The sequence below is a fragment of the Sminthopsis crassicaudata genome, chromosome 6 (assembly GCF_048593235.1).
Source record: "Sminthopsis crassicaudata isolate SCR6 chromosome 6, ASM4859323v1, whole genome shotgun sequence".
NCBI classification, from domain to species: Eukaryota; Metazoa; Chordata; class Mammalia; order Dasyuromorphia; family Dasyuridae; genus Sminthopsis; species Sminthopsis crassicaudata.
The window spans coordinates 181,070,254-181,090,469 of NC_133622.1; the positions used below are offsets into that span (position 1 = coordinate 181,070,254).

Here is a 20,216-nt window from a genome sequence, read left to right on the forward strand (position 1 = left end):
AATTATATCGAGTAGCAAGGAATTCTATGTTTTTTGGTTTTTTGCTGAGGCAATTGGGGTTACGTGACTCTGTAGGGATATACAGCTAAGAAATGTTAAGTATCTGAGGCCAGATTTGAACTCGGGTCCTCCTGACTTCAGAGCTAGTGTTTTATCCACGGAATTCTTAATTCTTAATGCTTTTTGGTGCAATGCTAATGATCATCTCAGGACCTAATTTCTGCTTGTAATTTCTAGTTACTCCCTCACTGAAACCTATCTCTGCCAGGTAGAAACTTTATCTCACATTGCCTCCTTGTTTCCTGTGGGAAAACTAATGAAATGTCAGCTTACCAAATCTACTTCTTCCTGGGGAAGAGGATCTGAGGATCTGAATGCACTCAATTCCTTACCTACAGACCTGTTGCCTTTGGTTGAGTGTAAGGGTCTCTGACAGTGACAGGTGGGTTTTTGTGCTTTATTTAGGTGAGTGAAGGACCCCCACTCCGACTGTGGAAGTCGACAATCGAAGTCCCTGCCAAACCCGAGGACGTCTTAAACCGCCTCCTGAAGGAGCAACATATCTGGGATCCGGATCTCTTGGATGCCAAAGTGATTGAAGTCTTGGATAGCCAGACAGAAATCTACCAGTTTGTCCGGAGTAGTATGGTGCCCCATCCTGCCAGGGACCACGTGGTGCTAAGGTGAGAGTCCCCCCTGAAAGGCCCAAGCAGCCTGGTAGAAACAATAGCCTCTGTTTAGTGAAGCCTCGGGACATAAACATCCATCATGTAGGTGCAGGGGATCCCTGCCTTCTAGGACCTCACATCCTGGGGGTCAAAGCATCCATACAAGTATATACAGGACAGAGCCACTTTCCACAAAAGGCAGTCTGGAGCAGGAGAGAGCCAGGAAGACCCGGCTACCTCGGATACCTCCTCTCCACATAACTGCTTCAGCTCTCAGGGCTTTAGGGAATGCTAAAGCTGCAGAGAAGGTGCTTTGGGGAAGGAGAATCCCTGTCTGGGAACCTCACAGTCCAGTCTTAATCTGTCCTGTACAGACTATATAGGAAAGGAATACGTGGCCCTTTTAGGAAGGGCAGGAAAGGCTTCTTAGGGAAGATGGGACTCCCAGGGAGCCTGGGCAGCTTGACGCTAGTGCTGAGGAGGAAGAGCATCCCCGGGATGGAGACAGCATTTGTAGACAATTCTGCTCACAGGGATGCTGTGGGGCCCCAGTGCCCTAATGTGTAGCGTGCTTTACAGACCCTGAAAGGGGGCCAGCGTTGTTGGCAATTTTTTTATTTCTTTACTGATAATAAATCATGAAGAAATTTATTTTAGAACAATTCTTTGATATCCATATAATTTCACCATTAAAGACAAAAGTAAATCTGCTTACTGATGGGATAGATGGATTTATTTATTTTTGCATCAAGAATTAAATATTGGCAGAATACTTGATACCTTTTTACTATTGCCAACTTTTTTATAATCCCCACATTCAATTATGTGACTCATAGTTTAAGAATCTTTGCTCTAGACCCATAAGCCAAATCTAAATCAAATTATGTCTAGGAAATTATGATGGTAACATTTGATAATTGGTTTAAGAAAAATTAAGGGATTGTTGGTTATTGCAATCACCATTCTTAGTTCAAAGTTTGTGTCTCCACAGAACATGGAGGACCAACTTGCCCAGGGGGGCCTGCATGCTCTTGCTCACCTCCGTGGATCACGCCCAAGCCCCTGTGATTGGGGTACGAGTAAACGTGCTGTTGGCCCGATACCTAGTTGAACCCTGTGGGTCCGGGAGATCCAAGCTCACCTACTTGTGCCGGAGTGACCTGAGGTACGTCCCAGTGTCCCAGCCCTTGGGGTGGAAGGGGCAGAGGTCAAACCAGACCTTGTTTTGATGACATGAAGGCAGACTGTCTTGACCACCTTCATTAGATCTTTCCATTGGGGATCATTACTCATGAATTGTGAAGGCAGAAAACCCAAGTTCTCTGCTCAATCCCAGAGTACCTTTTTGCTAGGGCTTGACCAGAGTTCCTTAGTAACAAGATTTTGGAACTCACGAAACAAACAGGAAGCCTTCTGGGAAAGCTTTCTCTTTTCCCCCATCTCATCTTCCCCTGATTGGGAGCTAATACCCACTTTCAAAACATGTATGGATAATTCTTTGACACTGAGCCTCGCAAAACCTTGTGTTCCAGTTTCTCCCCTTCCCTCAGCCCCTCCCCTAGATGGCAAGTAATCCGATATAGGCACACATATTCATACAATTATCTTCATGCTAAGTTTAGAATCGTGAGAATAAAGTGTTCTGTCATCTTCTCCTGCAGTCCCATCCCCTTTCTTCAGCTGGGCACTAACGTTCTCCTTTCACTTCAGGGGCCACATACCAGAATGGTACACGAAGGCATTTGGACATTTGTGTGTAGCTGAAGTAGTGAAGATCCGAGATTCTTTCAGTCGTCCCAGCACGGATCCCAAAGATGGGAAATCCAGGTGACGACAGACCTACAGGCCGAGACTCTGCATCTGGCCCGGGACCCCCGAGAACTTTGTTTAGAAATAAATGGGCCGATCCTGGGCAGGATGGATTAAACCAGAAACCAGGAACCAATCTGGGCTGTGATCTTCAATGGCTTGTACCGCCAGAGCTGATCTTGACTGGAACACATGGCCCTGTGGAAAAAGAGAAGTTGTACTTAGGTGGAGATTGCTTCTGCGAAGCAGGACTCTTAAAGGGAATAAAATGAAGAGAATCTGTTCTGCTGGGATAGTGCCCTTGACTGGACCCAGGCAAGCAGGCCAGGAGAGCCACCGTAGGAGGGACTGCTGTTGTTTGTTGTGGGAGTGGAGGGTGTCTCTGACACCAGCAATGAAAAATGAGTTTCCGTAAGATGTGTGTGTGGGTGAATGTCCGTGATTGAAAGCAGAGCAGATCCAGGGAATGGGCTCTGCTAGGTTGGCAGGCCACCAATATTGGTGAGACATTTCAAACTGTATTATTCCAGGGAGGAATGTGGATAACCTTCGTGCATAGGGAGTCCCGTAAATTTCTCCAGTGAATCCTTTTCCCTCCTTTTCATTTAGGAGAGCCAGTATGGGAGATTCCATTCCGAAAGGACCCCCTTCATCCATGTCTGTTAGATGTTCCCTTCTGAGGATCCCATTTCTGTACTGTAGGGAATTCATTCTCACCGTAGGTAATCCCACACTGAAGGTCCTCTCTTTCTCCCGGTTGGCTTTAAATCAGAATCCAGCAATAAAAGCATTTTTTTTTTTTTTTTTTTTTTTAATAAAGAGCACAGGTTAAGATAAAGATGAAGACTCTTAATGCCAAAGCTAGAATCAGAAGGAGAGCCTTACTTTCTGATGTACCACCGTGTTCGGTTCTTTCATCTCTTGGATTTCCAGAAAGTTTAGGCCATATTCCAAAGAGCTCTTCCTCCAGGATCGTCATGGGACTTTCACCTGCGAGTGAACATGTCAGGAAGGGCTGTACCTGGCTGATCGTGTGCCTCAGTTACCGTTGTCAGTGTTAACTTCTCGATGAAGAAACTTCATGTTGTGTGCGTGGGTGTGTGTGAGTGAGGGGGGAGCAGATCGGATTCAGCCACGAAGTGCCGTCAGGGCTCCGGACCACGTGCTCCTTGTGAATTCCTAGGTCTTGTAGATTCCGTCTAAAATGTGGAAGATTGTATGTTGAACATACCGTCCCATTGAGTAACACAAGTAACGCATGATACAGAGTATTATTTAAAATAGACTTGTATTTATACATCAGTCTTTGGGTTTTATACCTCAGCTCAACATGTTTGTGTTTTTTTTTCCTTTATTGTAAATAAAGCTTTTCATGATTACCATGGAAGTGACTGAACAAAGAAAAGGTTTATAACTTGCTATGAATGACTGTACAGAATATAATCAACAATTGCACTATTAAATGTTTAACATGAGGGACCGTCTGGCCTTTGTTCATTTTCCATGACAATTCAGTCTTTTAAAAAACCCCTATCCCGAGTGGATGTGATCCAAATGGAGTAGTGGCTGGTGGAGCGTGCTCAGGAGCCTAAGGGAAGAAGTGTATCGTCTCCAACCTGAGGAGTAACCAGGGGGAAAGTGAGGTGTGAGCTTCAGAGGGCTAGTGAAGATGGAACTTCAGCGTCTGCTGTTTGTCTAAAGTGAGGGCTTTGCTTTGAGCCGGCCTTTCTCGCTGACATATTTGGCAAGGTAAATATTCAAGAGGGAGAAATATTTAATAACAATAATACATATTTACAGCCAGAGAAGTTCTTAGGGGCCATCGTGCCCAACTTATTAATTCTCCAGGTGAGAAAATAGCCCCAGAGAGATCAGGTCACTTGGTCCAAATTACTCAGTGTTTGGTCAGTGTGAGAATCAGGATGGCCTTTAGCCACTTTCCACTTAAAAGTCCAGCTTTTTCCATGGCAAAATCCTGCCTGGCAAACCGTGATCTTCATAGTCTCCACGTGAGGCTGATGTCTTCAACTGGAGCTCTCGGGAGCATCATTTGTGACTGTCCCCCTGAGGCCCTGTGGTCCAAGCAGAGCACCAGGCCTGGGCTGCAGCTCCAGGCATTGTACAGGTACTATGAAGCATCACAGACATCCCTCGCTCCTGCCTCATGCATCTCTCTCTTCTCTGGGTGGGCTGAACTCGGCAGGTATGGTCATCAGTCTGGACAAGAGGCATTCGACAGAACTCTTCCCTACCATTGTGGTCTCCCCTCCTATCTAATGGTTAGGTCAAGCTACTCTGAGTGATGATGGATCTCATTTCAGAGACCCTGTAGGACTGTGCTTGATATAACCAGCACAGGATCAGGTGGGAGTCCAGGTCAGGGAGTCCTCTCCACAGATCCTCTCTTCCATTTGAGCTGTGAAACTCTTAGTGGATTGTAGAACAGATACCCTTGTGGACAAAGTCCCTAAACATTTTATCCCTCTCTTTAAAAGACTATTTGGAAGGTGGGTCACAAAAGAAATAGTATTTATTGTCACGTCCTGTTAAGACAGGAATTGTTGATCTATTTGGAGACGACAGATGGCACAGATGACAATGGTAGGCTCCTCTTCAGAATACATCAAGTTAAATATATAAAAGAGAACATATAAGGTCCTATAAGATCACTTGAACATATTCTCAGAGTTGTCATAAAGACAACTAACTTCCTCAGCCCTTACTTAATATATGTAATCAATGATAAGCCAGTTGACTCCATTGGCTTTTAGAAAAATGGATTTACTTTTTTTTTTTTTCCCCCTGAGGCTGGGGTTAAGTGACTTGCCCAGGGTCACACAGCCAGGAAGTGTTAAGTGTCTGAGAGCAGATTTGAACTCAGATCCTCCTGATTTCAGAGCTGGTGCTCTATCCACTGCGCCACCTAGCTGCCTCAGAGATTTACTTTTTTAAAAAAAGAAAAAAAAAAAAGCCTAACAGCAAATCTCACTTGCAGAATCTTCAAATGGTCAACACTTTTCCCTTCTCTCACTATCCCCCTTCCACTGTTTTTTCTGCAGTGTTTATCTGATATGTATATACTAGTCAAATTCCTTTAACAAATTATTCATGATTGTATATTTTTTATTAACTTTATAACTTTTTTGACAGCATGTATGCATGGGCAATTTTTTACATTATCCCTTGTACTCCCTTCTGTTCCGAATTTTCCCCTCCTTCCCTCCACCCCCTCCCCTAGATGACAAGCACTCTCATACATGTTAAATATGTTATAGTACACCCTAGATACAATATATGTGTGCAGAACCAAATTTCTTGTTGCTCAGGAAGAATTGGATTCAGAAGGTAGAAATAACCTGGGAAGAAAAACAAAAGTGCAAACAGTTTACATTCACTTCCCAGTGTTCCTTCTCTGGGTGTAGTTGTTTCTGTCCATCCTTGATCAACTGGAACTGAATTAGATCTTCTCTTTGTTGAAGATATCCACTTCCATCAGAATACACATGATTATATTTTTAATATAAAACACATTGAATAGAGCTGGCCTGGAGATAGAAAGGCTTGGATTAAGTCCTACCTATGTGAACCTGGGCAAATCCCTTAACCTCTCATTGCTGTGGGAGAAAAAAAATGTAAGCCAACTAATATTTCTTGAATGCTTACTTAAATAAAAATATGATTAAATAAAGTGAGAAGTATAGAGCCTGCCACATGGTAGCTACTTAATAAATACTTGATCCAGGGCAGCTAGGTGGCGCAGTGGATAGAGCACCAGCCCTGAATTCAGGAGGACCTGAGTTCAAATTTGACTTCAGACATTTAATGCTTCCTAGTTGTGTGACCCTGGGCAAGTCACTTAACCCTAATTGCCTTGGCCAAAAAAAAAAAAAAAATAAACAAACAAATAAATACTTGATCCTCTTCTTCCTCCCCTCCCTCACAATTATGTGCTAGGTATTATGCTAAACTCTTAAGATAGATTTTTTTTAAAAAGACAAAAAACAGAAACCCACAATCCAATGGGGAAAATAACATGCAAACAATTCTGTATGATAAATAAATACAGGATGAATTAGGTGTGATTTTATTTTATTTTAATTTTTTTATTAATTTTATAATTATAACTTTTTTTTGACAGTACATATGCATGGGTAATTTTTTACAACATTATCCCTTGTACTCACTTCTGTTCCAAATTTTCCCCTCCTTCCCTCTACCCCCCTCCCCTAGATGGCAGGCAGTCCCATACATATTAAATATCTTATAGTATATCCTAAGTATAATATATATGTGCAGAACCGAATTTTGTTGTTGTTATTGTTGCAAAAGAAGAATTGGATTCGGAAGGTAAAAATGATCTGGGGAGAAAAACAAAAAATGCCAACAATTTTAGGTGTGATTTTAAAAGAAAAACTTTAGTGTTGAGGAGGATAGGAAAGGCTTCTTGCAGAAGGTGGGGTTTTACCTGGAACTTGAAGGAGCCAGAGAAACCAGAGGAGGATATGAGGAGGGAGAGCATTCTAGGCATGGGGCACAGCTAATACAAAAGGCCAGGAGTCTCGAGACAGAATGTGATGTACAAGGAACAGCAAGGAGGCCATTATCACTGCATCAGAGAGTTATGGATGAGGTTGGATGGAAGTGGGGGTGAGATAAGACTGGAAAGCTAGAAACGAGCTAGCTTATAAAGAGCTTTAAAAGCCAAAGAGAGCTGCCCCCCACTCCAACCTCAATGAGAACAGCTTTACAGCTTTGTATTGTTAATAATGTCAACATTTTGTAAATCAAAAAAGGTACTCTTCCGGGCATATATAGTCTGAGTTCCGTACATATATAATAGTCCAAGTCCAAGGTTTCTTGCAGACAATGCAAGCATTTCCCAATGGTTGATTGTCCATGGTTCAGCTTAAAACAGTTCCCTTTTACCTCTGAAGGAATGCAGATAAAGATAATGGCGAATACCGATGAGCATCTGGCATTGTAGCTTGATAGTTCTACGGGTCATTTTGCTGGTTAAGTCTGATCAAAGAGAGCCTTTTGTTGAGCCTGGAGTCTGGAAGACCAGAATTCAAATCCAATCTGAGCAAGTCACTTACTTGCCATTTGCCTCAGTTTCCTCATGTGTAAAATGGGAATAATAAAAGCAACTACCTCCTAGGGGTGGTTGTGAGGATCAAAAGAGACAGTATTTATAAAGCACTTAGTATAGTGTCTGGCACATAGTAAGGGCTACACTAATAATTATTATTTGATATTTTCTCCTGAAGGTAATAGTTGATTGCATTGGGTGGTGACAGGCTCAGACCTGAGGTTTAGAAAGATCAGTTGACATCTGTGTAGAGGTGACCTGGAGTGAGGAGGGACTTAACATAAAGAGACCATTGCCTCCCATCTCCTTAGCAGATATAATGATAGTCCAGGCAGGAGGTGATAAGGAGGGGTAGCAGGGTCAGAGGAAAGAAGGGGGCATATATAAGAAATATTTTGAAGGCAAAATTAACAGGGTTTAAGATTTGATGGGGGAGGGAAAGAGTTAAGGAGGGCACCCAAGTTGTGTCCAGAGGACCCAGGGGGATGGTAGTACCCTCTGTGTCCGGAGGACCCAGGGGGATGGTAGTACCCTCTGTGTCCGGAGGACCCAGGGGGATGGTAGTACCCTCTGTGTCCGGAGGACCCAGGGGGATGGTAGTACCCTCTGTGTCCGGAGGACCCAGGGGGATGGTAGTACCCTCTGTGTCCGGAGGACCCAGGGGGATGGTAGTACCCTCTGTGTCCGGAGGACCCAGGGGGATGGTAGTACCCTCTGTGTCCGGAGGACCCAGGGGGATGGTAGTACCCTCTGTGTCCGGAGGACCCAGGGGGATGGTAGTACCCTCTGTGTCCGGAGGACCCAGGGGGATGGTAGTACCCTCTGTGTCCGGAGGACCCAGGGGGATGGTAGTACCCTCTGTGTCCGGAGGACCCAGGGGGATGGTAGTACCCTCTGTGTCCGGAGGACCCAGGGGGATGGTAGTACCCTCTGTGTCCGGAGGACCCAGGGGGATGGTAGTACCCTCTGTGTCCGGAGGACCTAGGGGGATGGTAGTACCCCTCCACGGGGACAGGAAGGTAGGAAAAGGAAATGGATTAGGGAAAAGACCATACATCCCAGCTGCGCTTACTGAGTTGGTAATGTCATCCAATTTGGGCCACTGTAGATGTGAAAAATGGAAGCCAGGAGAGAAGGGAGAGTCAAAAAATAAGGTGAGAGCCACCTTCATAAAGACAAGAATTTAGTATAAAGGAGCCGATGGAATCATAGCACAGAGGAAGGACAAAAAGAGGAAAGACAGAGCCTTGGGAAGCACACACACGGTGAGCGGGCGTGAACCGCGTGGGAGTCAGCAAAGGAAGCTGAGAAGCAGTGGTCAGATGAGGAGGATTAGGAGAGGAGAGTCATGAAGGCAGGAAGAGGCCAGATACTACAGTGGTCCAACACCCAAGACCACAGAAAGGCCCAAAAGGATGAGGACTGAGAAAAGGCCGGTGCATCTGGCGGTCAGGAACCGAATGTATTCTGTTCTTTCCCAGGCATTAGCTACAAGAGGCAGAAGAGATGTAGGGCAGGAGTTTTTGAAGCTAAACCTGAGACGCAGATATGTTTGTAGTCAGGAGGGAAGCAGCCAGTGGTGAGTAGGATGAAGACTCGATTAGGGAAGACTAGGTTGAAGAGAATGCACAATCTGCATTGGGAGAATGCATTTCCTCACCCGAAAATCCCTCTGCCAATGAAATCACAGGTTCAAGCCTTATACTTTGTTTTAAATATAATTTAAACCTAAGGCTTCAATACACATTTTGGCTTCAAATTTTAAGGCAAAATTCTCAAGGAATGCGAAGGAATATTTGCTAAGACCCACCAATCTGGCAGTTAGGTAAAGCAAAGGATAGAGAGCCAGACCTGGAGTCCGGAAGATTCGTCTTCCAGAATTCAAATCCAACCTAAGACACTGAACAAGCCACTTAATCCTATTTACCTCAATCTTCTCATCTGTAAAATGAGCTGGAGAAGGAAATGGCAACCTGCTCCAGTGTCTTTGCCAAGAAAATCTCAAATGAGATTATGAAGAATCGGACAAAACTGGAACAACGGAACAATAACAGCCAAAAGGGCAAATCAGGGCTTAAATCCCCTAATGCTCCATCCATTTCTGACCAGGGCAAGGAGCGTCCAGGGTCCTAGAGGCCCAAGTTCTCCTTTGTGATTTGTCCTCAGCATGAACCCACATTAATACATTTCCATTTTTTTCCCAGTTTAAAAATAAATTTTATTATTGTTTCCAGTTAGTTTACTAAACATGAGACATGAATGCTTAGAAACAGACCCCAAGTCCTTTGGAGAGGAGCCCATGACTGAGAAAAGAAGCAGCTTTGGTCTACGCTCTAGAATTCCATTTACTCTCCTTTATGGTCTTCGCCGCAGCTGGGGATGTACTCGATAATCTCACAAAACAAGAGAGAATTCAGGGAGCCATCTGACCTGTGAATTCTGACCTAGTCCCCTGAGAAGTTCAAACACAGCTCTTTTCTCCTCTCCTGGGAGCTTATCAAGCCCACAATCCACTTCGAAGATGTTCCTTCCTCTAGCCCTGGCCCTTCTTACCTCAGAGGCGCCAGGTATAGGAAGAGGAGTCAGTGCCTAGAAACGTGGCTTTAGTGAGATGAGTGATGGAGATTGGGACCTGGGGAATGAAGCTGGAGGAGGCCAGAAAGGAGTGCTGGCGAAGGGAGATGTTCTATAACTGAAAGTGACAATTCCACCTTCAGCTTGGAATTCTCCGTTTGTGCAGAGAAGGGATTACACAGAAACAGGCGGAGAAGGAGGGAAATTTCTGATGAATCAGAGTCATGCATAGTGGCTTGCTGACCCCCCCAATCCGATTGCTCTTCCCAAAGTCCAGTAATGAGCCGGGGCCTCTCGGCCCTGTGATGGGTCCTCTGAGACACACAGCAGCCGGCAATGGGGCTCAGGCCAGCCCTTCCCCTCCCTGACAACCCCATGGAAGGAATTAATCCACTAACATTGAGATGAGGGTGCAATGCAATGGACGGCCACAGAGGGGCAACATTGACTAGGAAATAATCCTAACTGATGGCTTCTGAAGGTTGGAATGAGCTCTTGGCCAATCCCATCCCCTGTCTTCCTCAGTAAAAGAACCGAGTTCTGCTGGAAGCTGAGTGGCTGCCCGTCAGTTGGGAAATTGTGGTATATGAAGGTTATGGAATATTATTGTTCTGTAAGAAATGACCAGCAGGAGGAATACAGAGAGGCTTGGAGAGACTTACATCAACTGATGCTGAGTGAAATGAGCAGAACCAGGAGGTCATTGTACATGAGAAAGGCAAGATGATATGACGGACTTGGCTATTTTCCACAACGAGGTGATTCAAGGCAATTCCAATAAACCTGTAATGGAAAGTGCTGTCAGCGCCCAGAGAGAGACGAGGGAGACTGAATATGGATCAAAGCATCCACACTGAAAAAAACAAAACAAAAAACTGAATTACAATCCTACTTCTAACTCACTCTCTGTGTGACCTTGTGGACCTCAATTTCTTCACCTGTCTGATGAGAAGAGTTGGACTTTGGATGAGGATCGGGGGAAGTACTGTCCCAGGCTGTGAAGGGGCAGGGACAGATCATCCTCCAGGCCCTACTTCTGACAAAACCATGCTCAGAGCCCCCACTGCCTTCCCCACTACATCCTTCTAGCCCGCCATGTCTCTCTCTTCCCAGAAATCATAAGTAGTCTTTTTAACCTGTATTTGTACCCCTGCACTTAATACATCTGGTGCGCAGTAAGTACTTAATCAATGCTTATTTCTTTTCCTTCCTTCCCAAATCTCTCTTTTCCCAGACCCCTCACTTGCTTGCTCCCCCCCATCCCTCTCCTCAGCATCTTTCCAGGTCAGCTTTTCTTTGCCGTACCAGGAAAAAGGGGGCAGTGCCAATGTGTGTGCAGGAAGCAGTAAGACCAAGAGGACTAGGTAGAGGAGGATGTGCGTCTGCGTGTGCACACCCTGGCACACTTCTCTCAGCACCTTCTCTGCCTTCTCCCGTGCGTCTGCATGTGCACACCCTGGCACACTTCTCTCAGCACCTTCTCTGCCTTCTCCCGTGCGTCTGCGTGTGCACACCCTGGCACACTTCTCTCAGCACCTTCTCTGCCTTCTCCCTGTATTCTCTAACCTCTTCATACCAGTGTGGCCATTTTTGCCTCTGACCCAAGATCCCCAATGTCCCTGTCCCCTCAATCTCTGCTTGAATCTGTAGCTCTCACTGTCTTTCCAGTTTTACCGATTTTTTTAAACCTCTCAACCTAGTGACTTATGACTTTCAAGGTGTAACAGTAGCAATACACCTAGAACAACTTGGCAAGCCCTCACACCAGCGGTGCTCATCCTCCTTGAGTACCCTTGGTATCCACCTGGCACTCAGCTCTCCCTGTGACTCCAAGAATACAGATCACCCCTAATGGCTCACTCTCCCACTCTCCACAGCAGATACCAAACCTTCTCACTCTTCAAACGTTTCCTTGCTTGTCTCCCTCAAATCTCTCAACTCTGGATCTTATACCTCATTTTTACAGGAAAAAAAATTAAGGGAATTCTTCACGAGCTCCCTCTTCTCTCCTCTTCCATATCTCCCATGCCTTTTACCCACATTGGGCCTCCTCTATAGGATGTCATGGGCCAGGATACTGGTGCTACTTGTCATGTGGAGCAAATTTAGATTCTTGGGAGATAGATTTGGTGCTTCTCTAACTTTTCAAGCCAGTATACAGCCAAATAATAATATTCTCTAGCAATTTGGGACAGACAAGGAAAGCATTTACAGGGAAAGGAGTAGTAGAGAAAGAAGGGAATCAGCCAAAGAAGAAAAGAAAAACACTTGATAAGATTTATCAAAAAAATCAAAATAAGAACAGATTTCTCACTCAAGGGCAGAGATTAAAGGGAAAAAAAAAGACAAAGTACTTTTACAATTCTTTTAGACAAAACCACAAGATCTTTTATCCAAAGATAGAAAATATTTGTTTCAATGGTGGATAAGACCAGCTGCTTTATCATATCCTTGAATAGAAGTAAGGGACTTCTCAATAACTGGCCACCAAGTAGTGGGTTCAGGCAAGGGGGTTGTCCATCCAAATATTGTAAAATGTTTGTGGTTCCTGTTCTTCCCTCACAACACTTTGCTGCATCACCCCTGCCTTCTCTTTTTCACTATGGGTTTTCAGGTGGTAACTGAGGAAGCTAAAGGTCCCTCCCTCCCCATACTGGGTGATCTCACTTCCTCCTGACTTTAGGGCTGGTGCTCTATCCACTGCACCACCTAGCCGCCCCAATATATTCCTTTTTAAATGATTTTAATAAGCATTTTTGTGAGTCCACACTGTAGGGTTTGAGGGTCAGAACTCCTCCAGGCTGGCTGAGCTGTGTGGCCCCCTATTTTCTCTCAGATGGCTTTCTTATTGAGGACAACTTGTTGTAACTTTCATTCAAGAACAGCATCTCTCCTTAAGGAGAGGACTCATTCTTTGGGGACCTGGCCCCATCAGTTGTCTCCCTAAATGGCATTCATCTTTGCTATCTTTTTTTAGTCATGTATATCACCAGTTTCCAACAGGGGGACGCTGTCTCCCTCAACTCTTTCAACTGAGAAGATTGATATGCTGATGAAGCACATGCCTGCAGTTGTGACCAGCCCAGACTGCATAGCTCTCCCTGTCTTTAAAATGACATCCTGCACTCATTTCAGAATTGTCACCCTCTCTCCAGTCGGTTTCTTGACTGCTCGAAGAAGCTAAACGGATCTCTGTAGACCATCAGCACAAAGACAGCAAGGAGAGATTTCATCCTGCAGCTTCCTTGAAAGTTGGACTTCCATCTCAAATGGCCACGATAATTGCTATCACAAGCTCAGTGCCCATCTTGGATCTCTGAAACACAAAGCAGGTGTTCTCTATGGTCTGTCCAGAAGCTTTGGTCTGGGCTATTCTACTCTTGAGTCTGGGGGGAGAGATAAGGAAGTGACATAGTCAGAAAAAATGGATAGAAAAGAAACTTTATATGTTGTTCATCTGGACTGGAGAACCACGAGTGAAACTAGGTTTCTGCAGGAGGTACTACAAATGTATTCTGATGGAAGTGGGTATCTTCAACAAAGAGAAGATCTAATTCAGTTCCAATTGATCAAAGATGGATAGAGTCAGTTACTCCCAGAGAAGGAACACTGGGAAATGAATGTAAACTGTTAGCACTATTGCCTTTGTACCCAGGTTACTTTTACCTTCTGACTCCAATTCTTCCTGTGCATCAAGAAATTCGGTTCTGCACACATATATTATATCTAGGATATACTGTAACATGTTTAATATGTATGGGAATGCCTGCCATCTAGGGGAAGGAGTAGAGGGAAGGAGGTGAAAATTTGGAACAGAAGGGAGTACAAGGGATAATGTAAAAAATTACCCAGGCATATGTACTGTCAAAAAAAAAAATGTTATAATTATAAAATTAATTAAAAAAATAAAATTACAAAAAAAGAAGGTACTACAAAAACCAGGAAAAAGGAAATAGATGGGACTGGGAATCCAGCCCCCTTCTCCTGGGACCTCACAGTTCTAAGAGGATTCTTAAGGAATCACAGGAGAATCTCTGTAAAAGAGAAATTACTGGATAGAAGATGCATCGAGTTAGGTCTACTCATTCATCCACAACTTATCTAAATGGCTAGAAATTATATCACCATTTCCCTCTTGTGGAACCTAATGGCCCCATTATCAAGCACACTATGAAAATTGTATTACTTAAAAGGAATGGAGACAAATCTGCTAAGTCAGAGTCCAATTCCAGGACAGGAAGCAGCAATAGACCCAAAATAACACAGTCCTCTCAGTATCATAGAGGGGGAGAATGGGGGTACGTGTCAACTTTGTGGGAGAGAAGAAAGAGGCAAGTTCTCCTTCAGCCAAACCAGTTACAAACCAAGCTGATTGATTGCCTTGCCCTGGAGGGGCTCCACTCAGCCTTCTGACCCCCACACCAAAGAAGCTAGGATGATTGTGATCTTGATCAAAAAATGATGCTTGTGGACAGTAGAATATCATAACACTAAGGGCCAAGCAGTCTGGGAAATAGGCTTAGCAGGCAACAGAAAGCAAGGGGATCATCGAGAATCCAGGTCCATATTCTATAAATCTATTTATTAGTTCTTTCTTTTTATTGAAGTTTTTATTTTCAAAATATATATGAGGATGATTTTTCAGCACTGACCCTTGAAAAACCCTCTTTAACAAAACCTGTTTTGACTCCCGAAAACACTGTATCTAAATCCTCTTTTCCAAGATCAAGTAGCCTTCCTCCTATGAAAGCTTCCTTTACCACTACTGCTTTAGTTTCTTTCCCCTCCCCACTCTTGATATGTCAGGTATCATTTGAGTCAATCTCATTTGCTTGTGAGGATATTTCTTTTGAATGACAGTTTTTTGTCCTCAACCAACTTTCTTCCACCAATTTACTCTTCTGGATTCTTTTCTTCTGAATATAGATGTATACAATTCCCCCTGCCTCCAAGACTTCTCCTACCAACTGAACCCATCATCCTCAATTCTTTTACACTCAATAAGTAGGAACATGGGAATGGACTGAAATCAGGAATGCCTTATGGATTAGCCTCCCATGAAAATCAGCCAACAAGGCGGATGCCAAAAAATACTTTATCCTTCAAGAAAATAGCTATTCTCTAGAGTCTGCCCAGAAACTCTAGTGGAGATTCAGCCATCCCATAGAAAGAATCATGAAGCTAGAAAAAATACTGGAAAATCCAAAAATCCATGTAGTTAATCTGGACTGATGACCATAGATGATAAATACCTCTAAAGAAATTTCTCCAAGGAACATTCCATTCATTTTCATATACTCCCTTTTCCAGCCCAACTGGGCTCTAGGTTATTCTCCAAACTAGTCTTGTACTTTCCCACACCTATGAGCATTCGCATTATCTGTCCCACAAAATTCTTCTCTTCTTTCACATCCCTTCCTCAAGGCCTTTTCTGGTGGATAAGACACCAGCTTCAAGTTTTCAATGTGGACAGATGTTTTGTTTATATTTTGCAAAGTTGACTACAAAGGGTGCCTGCCTATGAGCAAGGAAAAGGCAGGCAGGCCACTTGGAATTTTGATCCTTGACTCTCCCATCTGTATCCTCCCTCTGTGGGTAAAATCCCCCGTGAGTCTGTTCTTCCCTCATTATCGTTTCCAGTTTTCCAGAAGACCCAGACTTCCCTTCACTCTTGCTTGATGACATGAATCTGCTCTGACATGGAAATAATCTGAGCAGCAGAGGCCTGGTTTTATAAGCCACAAGGATACTTAGCAATATTCTCTAAGTGTCTTGAAGTGATTAAGGACAAGTTATTCTCTAGCTTTTTTCAAATCTCAGCTAAGTGTTCCCTTCTACCAGGAATCTTCCTAATCCCTATTCTCCTTTGATATGTATGCTTCCCTCTATCTCCTTTTTTCCACGTCTATAATCTCACCCAGAAATGATGGCTATTCTTTTAGTAATAACTCAGGACCATGGACAGAGGCTACCCATACCAGCCACAGGAATTTTCACGTGGACCCTTCTTGCCAATTTTCTTTGTTATGAAAACAGACTGCTGGTTATATCATGTGTGTGTGTGTTCATATAGATATTATACGTATGCACACATATAGGCAGAATCTAGTTTTATATATACAAACACCCATAAACTATATAATTTGTATAGATAATATTTGCACATAACTGCATGCTTTCTTCCTGTTTAGACTGAACTGCTTGAGTAGGGAGTGGTTTGGGTTTTTTTAAACCAATTAATAAAATGCTTGTTATAAAGTCAATTGTTCATATATGTTGCTTTGGTTTTTTTTTTTTTTTCCAAACATAGGGCCAAAAACATGGGAAAATAATTGAAACCAAAATTGCCACCAACAGTTCAATTTCATTTGAAGATAATAAATAAAGTTCCTATATTATATATCATGCACAAATAATAAGACAAGGAGAGGAGAAAGTATTCATATTAGATACTGCCCTCTTCCAATGAAAGCATATTGTATTACTGAATGGGGATGGGGAAACATGTGAGACAGAAAGCCAATTTGATGAAAAACAGAAAGCTTTTGAGAATTCTTGAGAAAGCTCAAACGTTAACTTTAATTCAATTAATTTCTAACTCTCAGAAACAAAAGCTCTGGTTGATGGAAACATGGCTGTTGCATATGGTATTCCAGCAACTATTTTACACGACTATTTTTAGAGCTATGGACTATACAGTTGGGAAATGATTGACTGGAGAAAAATCTTTGCATCAATTATCTGTAATAAAGATCTTTTTGAAAGTAATCCAAATAGATAATGACAAGAGCAAATTCTGTAATTGAAAAATTGTCAAGGAAATGGATAACCTCGCAGTTTTCAAAAGAAGAGAGTCCAGTTCTCAATAGCCACATGAAAAAATGCATCGCCCAAAAATTCATAGGGGATTTTTAAAAAAAATGTTCCAAATCACTAATAACTGGAAACGTACAAACTAATTATAATGTTCTACCTCAGAGTCAGATGGACAAAAGTTGACCAAAAAGGGGAAAATATCAAATGTAGGGAACTCTATTAAAAAACTAACACAGTAGCATACTTTTGGTGGAGCTGTAAGCTGGTATAACCAATCTGTAAAGCAATTTGAAACTATACCTAAAAAGCCACTGAACCATGCATACTTCCTGACTACCAAAGATATCCACTGATGTGAAAGGAGAAAAGTAACCCATATGGACAAAAAATTTATAGGGACTCTGTAGTACAAAGAAGTACCTATCAATGAGGATTAGTTTTTAAACAAAGCATCATATATGAATGCAATAGTGTGTGTATATGATACAATATAATATTGTATAAGAAGTAACAAAATGGGTTGTTTTAGACTTTTATGAACAAATAGAGAGTAAACAGAATAATTTGTATAAACAAAGAGTGAAGTGAGCAGAATAATTTTTATTATAAAATATGTCTTTGCAAAGATAAAAATTTGAAAGATATAAGAAATCCTATTCATAGGAACATGACCAATCATGGTTCAGAATGATTGATGGTGAGCCATGTTCCCCACTGAGAGGGAATGGATTCAAGAATGAGACTTTTTTTTTCTTTTTACACATTGACAAAGGGGGAAATTTTTTTTTGAATGTGTAGATTTCTTAGAAGGTTCCTCCCCACATTATTGTGGGGAGAAGGAAAATGATGAGGATAAGTGATATGGTTCCTTCTCCCCAAATTAAAACCCATGAGAACAGAAGGAACTACAGATAAATAGGACAAATTTTACAGATCAGAAGTACCATCATCATCTAGGAGGCAGCTGATGGAATACAAAGATCCTGATCAAAGGCAAAGGGCTCATAGGAGAGTCATTAAAGCAAAGTTTATGTGATTGGGGAAAAGAGGGTCATACTCAGGGAGGCGAGGTGAGAGGAGAAAAGCAAATATTCCATATTGCGGCTATTTTTCATCTGCAAGTGCAGATTGCATTTATGAGGCTCAGACACCTCTCTTGGGAGTCTAAGCTGCCACTCTGATGAAGCATCATTTGTGGGTTCATCTGGTAGTCCCTGATTTTCCAAGAACGGATGGAAATTTAAGATTCTTCAAAGGTATCTGTTATCTACATTCCTGGGAACAAAGCAGACCTGTCATAGGGTCAGATACACCTTCTCAGGTGAAGATAAAAGAATAAGGAGTTACATCAAGAAAAATGCTGAAAGAGGAATCTCAAAGGCAATCAAGGAACAAATGTCCTAGGCACCAGATCCTCAACAAGCTGATCTGCCTCAGAAATATATGGATTTCCTATCATTTGACGTATTCAGGGAGAGACAGGAGGAAGTATATACAGGGATGCTCAAAGGCTGTGCTAGTCCATCCACACCTAAAGAGTACGTTCTCGTTATTAGTTCCTGTCATCTTAGCCAATCTGACAGGTGTGTAGTGGTATCTCAGAGTTGTCTTAATTTGCATTTCTCTGATCAGTAGCGATTTGGAACACTCTTTCATATGAGTGGAAATAGTTTTAATTTCATCATCTGAGAAGTGTCTGTTCATATCCTTTGACCATTTATCAATTGGAGAATGGCTTGATTTCTTATAAATTAAAGTCAATTCTCTGTATATTTTGGAGATGACGCTCTATTCGCTTCCTTGAATCAAAGTCTCGTTTCCCCAGTCAGAGGCGCTTACAGAGCTTTTAAAACTTCGTTCCTGGAAGCTTGCTTTCTCAGACAGTCACAAAGATCAGTTGCCTGACACCAGATTATTCCAGGAATCCTGAGAAAACACATCTCCCCATCTCTTCAACTACTGTTAACCTGAGAACCCCCAGTCCCAGTGTGCTTTTTCCAATCTTTGAGTCTCCTTTTATAAAGCACATTAAAGTCACTCAGGAATCAAGGCAGGTTTACTTCCTTAGGAAAAAGGGAAGAGAAAAATGCCAGTCTATCATCTCTCTGCACCCCTCCCGTACACAGACATAAGGGAACAGGAAGAGACATTTTACTCAGATGAACTCTAACGAAACCTACAAGAATAAAAGTGATTTCATTTTGAACCCCAAAGAACTTTATTTTTTAAAATTTAAACAAATACAAAATAGAAAAAGAAAAATATTGTCATGTGCACAGCAGAACCTAAAAGGGCATTCAAAATACAAAGCAAAAAATGTCCATTTCAAAAAAGCCTATAAAATAAATATCATGCATTGGGTTCAGAAACTGTTCGTCTTTTCTTTGCTTCTCAGTAGGTTTTCTTTTGTTCTCTATTCTTCCTCCCCTCATTTCCCCCAAGAGGGCTACAATTAAGCATGAATGTTTGTATATACATACATATACGCATATATATGTGTATAAAAGAAATAATTTTCATAATTACTATTATGTGTAATGATTACACTAATAAATTAAGATTTCTCAAGGCTGTCTTTTCTGACTTGGGAGGATGCAACTTGAAGTGATCAATTAATTCTTGACCACCCTCTCCTGTATATATTAAATGAAGCAAATCAAAGATTGCAGAACCTATTTCCTTCACAGAACTCTTGTCCTGTCCCCCACCAAGTAACAACTCCCGAGTTTCGAAAGTCACTTAACCGTTCCCATGGGGCATCCCATGGGGTAATCCCCCTCCCTTCCGTTTAGGATTTGTGTATAAAATCTGTCTTTTTTGCAACAGGTGGGTCTGCTACCTAGGAGAACTTCCAGTTTTCAAACTGTCTTCCTCATGCTCTTCGTGATTAATTAAACTGCTACTTGATCTCTAAAACCTACCTCGGTCCTTTTAGGTAGATAGATAAAAAAGCAAGTTCCCGGGCATCATGGTCTGCAGGTGGGCTTAGTCCTCACCACTACCTTCTTTCCCCTCCCCTATTTTGCCTCCCTACTCCTATTTATGAAGGAAAGGGGCTTTAAAAAAATAAACATGCAACTGAACAAATAAATAAATGAAAGCCAGCTCCAGGGGCATCAGTCTGCAGGTGAGCTTAATCCTCACCACCACCTTTCTCCTCCCTCATCTCTGTAACCTCGGGTTCCACATGCCCCCTTCAGCTTTCTCAGGTGAGGGACTGCGTGTGTAAAGTGGGTTGGAGATGGGAGGAACCCACTGGA

At 42.6% G+C, this 20,216-nt stretch overlaps 1 protein-coding gene and 1 long non-coding RNA gene across 4 annotated transcripts in view; one reads left to right on the top strand and one right to left on the bottom strand.

Annotated features, from left to right (window-relative positions):
* The window catches only part of DLC1 (DLC1 Rho GTPase activating protein), a 226,374-nt gene extending 222,422 nt beyond the window's left edge, over window positions 1-3,952 (top strand). For all 3 annotated transcript variants that reach the window (XM_074275670.1, XM_074275671.1, XM_074275672.1), the window contains 3 exons: window positions 466-683; window positions 1,660-1,833; window positions 2,379-3,952. In XM_074275670.1, the coding sequence (XP_074131771.1) occupies window positions 466-683; window positions 1,660-1,833; window positions 2,379-2,499 (513 nt within the window). In that variant the 3' untranslated portion in view covers window positions 2,500-3,952. The remainder of the gene's footprint in view (window positions 1-465; window positions 684-1,659; window positions 1,834-2,378) is intronic.
* A 5,806-nt stretch (window positions 3,953-9,758) lies between these two features.
* LOC141545744 (uncharacterized) lies at window positions 9,759-20,043 on the bottom strand. The gene is made up of 2 exons (XR_012483131.1): window positions 19,878-20,043; window positions 9,759-10,923 (listed from the first exon to the last, which is right to left on the bottom strand). It is a non-coding gene; the product is annotated as an uncharacterized LOC141545744 (long non-coding RNA).
* Between the last annotated feature and the right edge of the window lie 173 nt (window positions 20,044-20,216).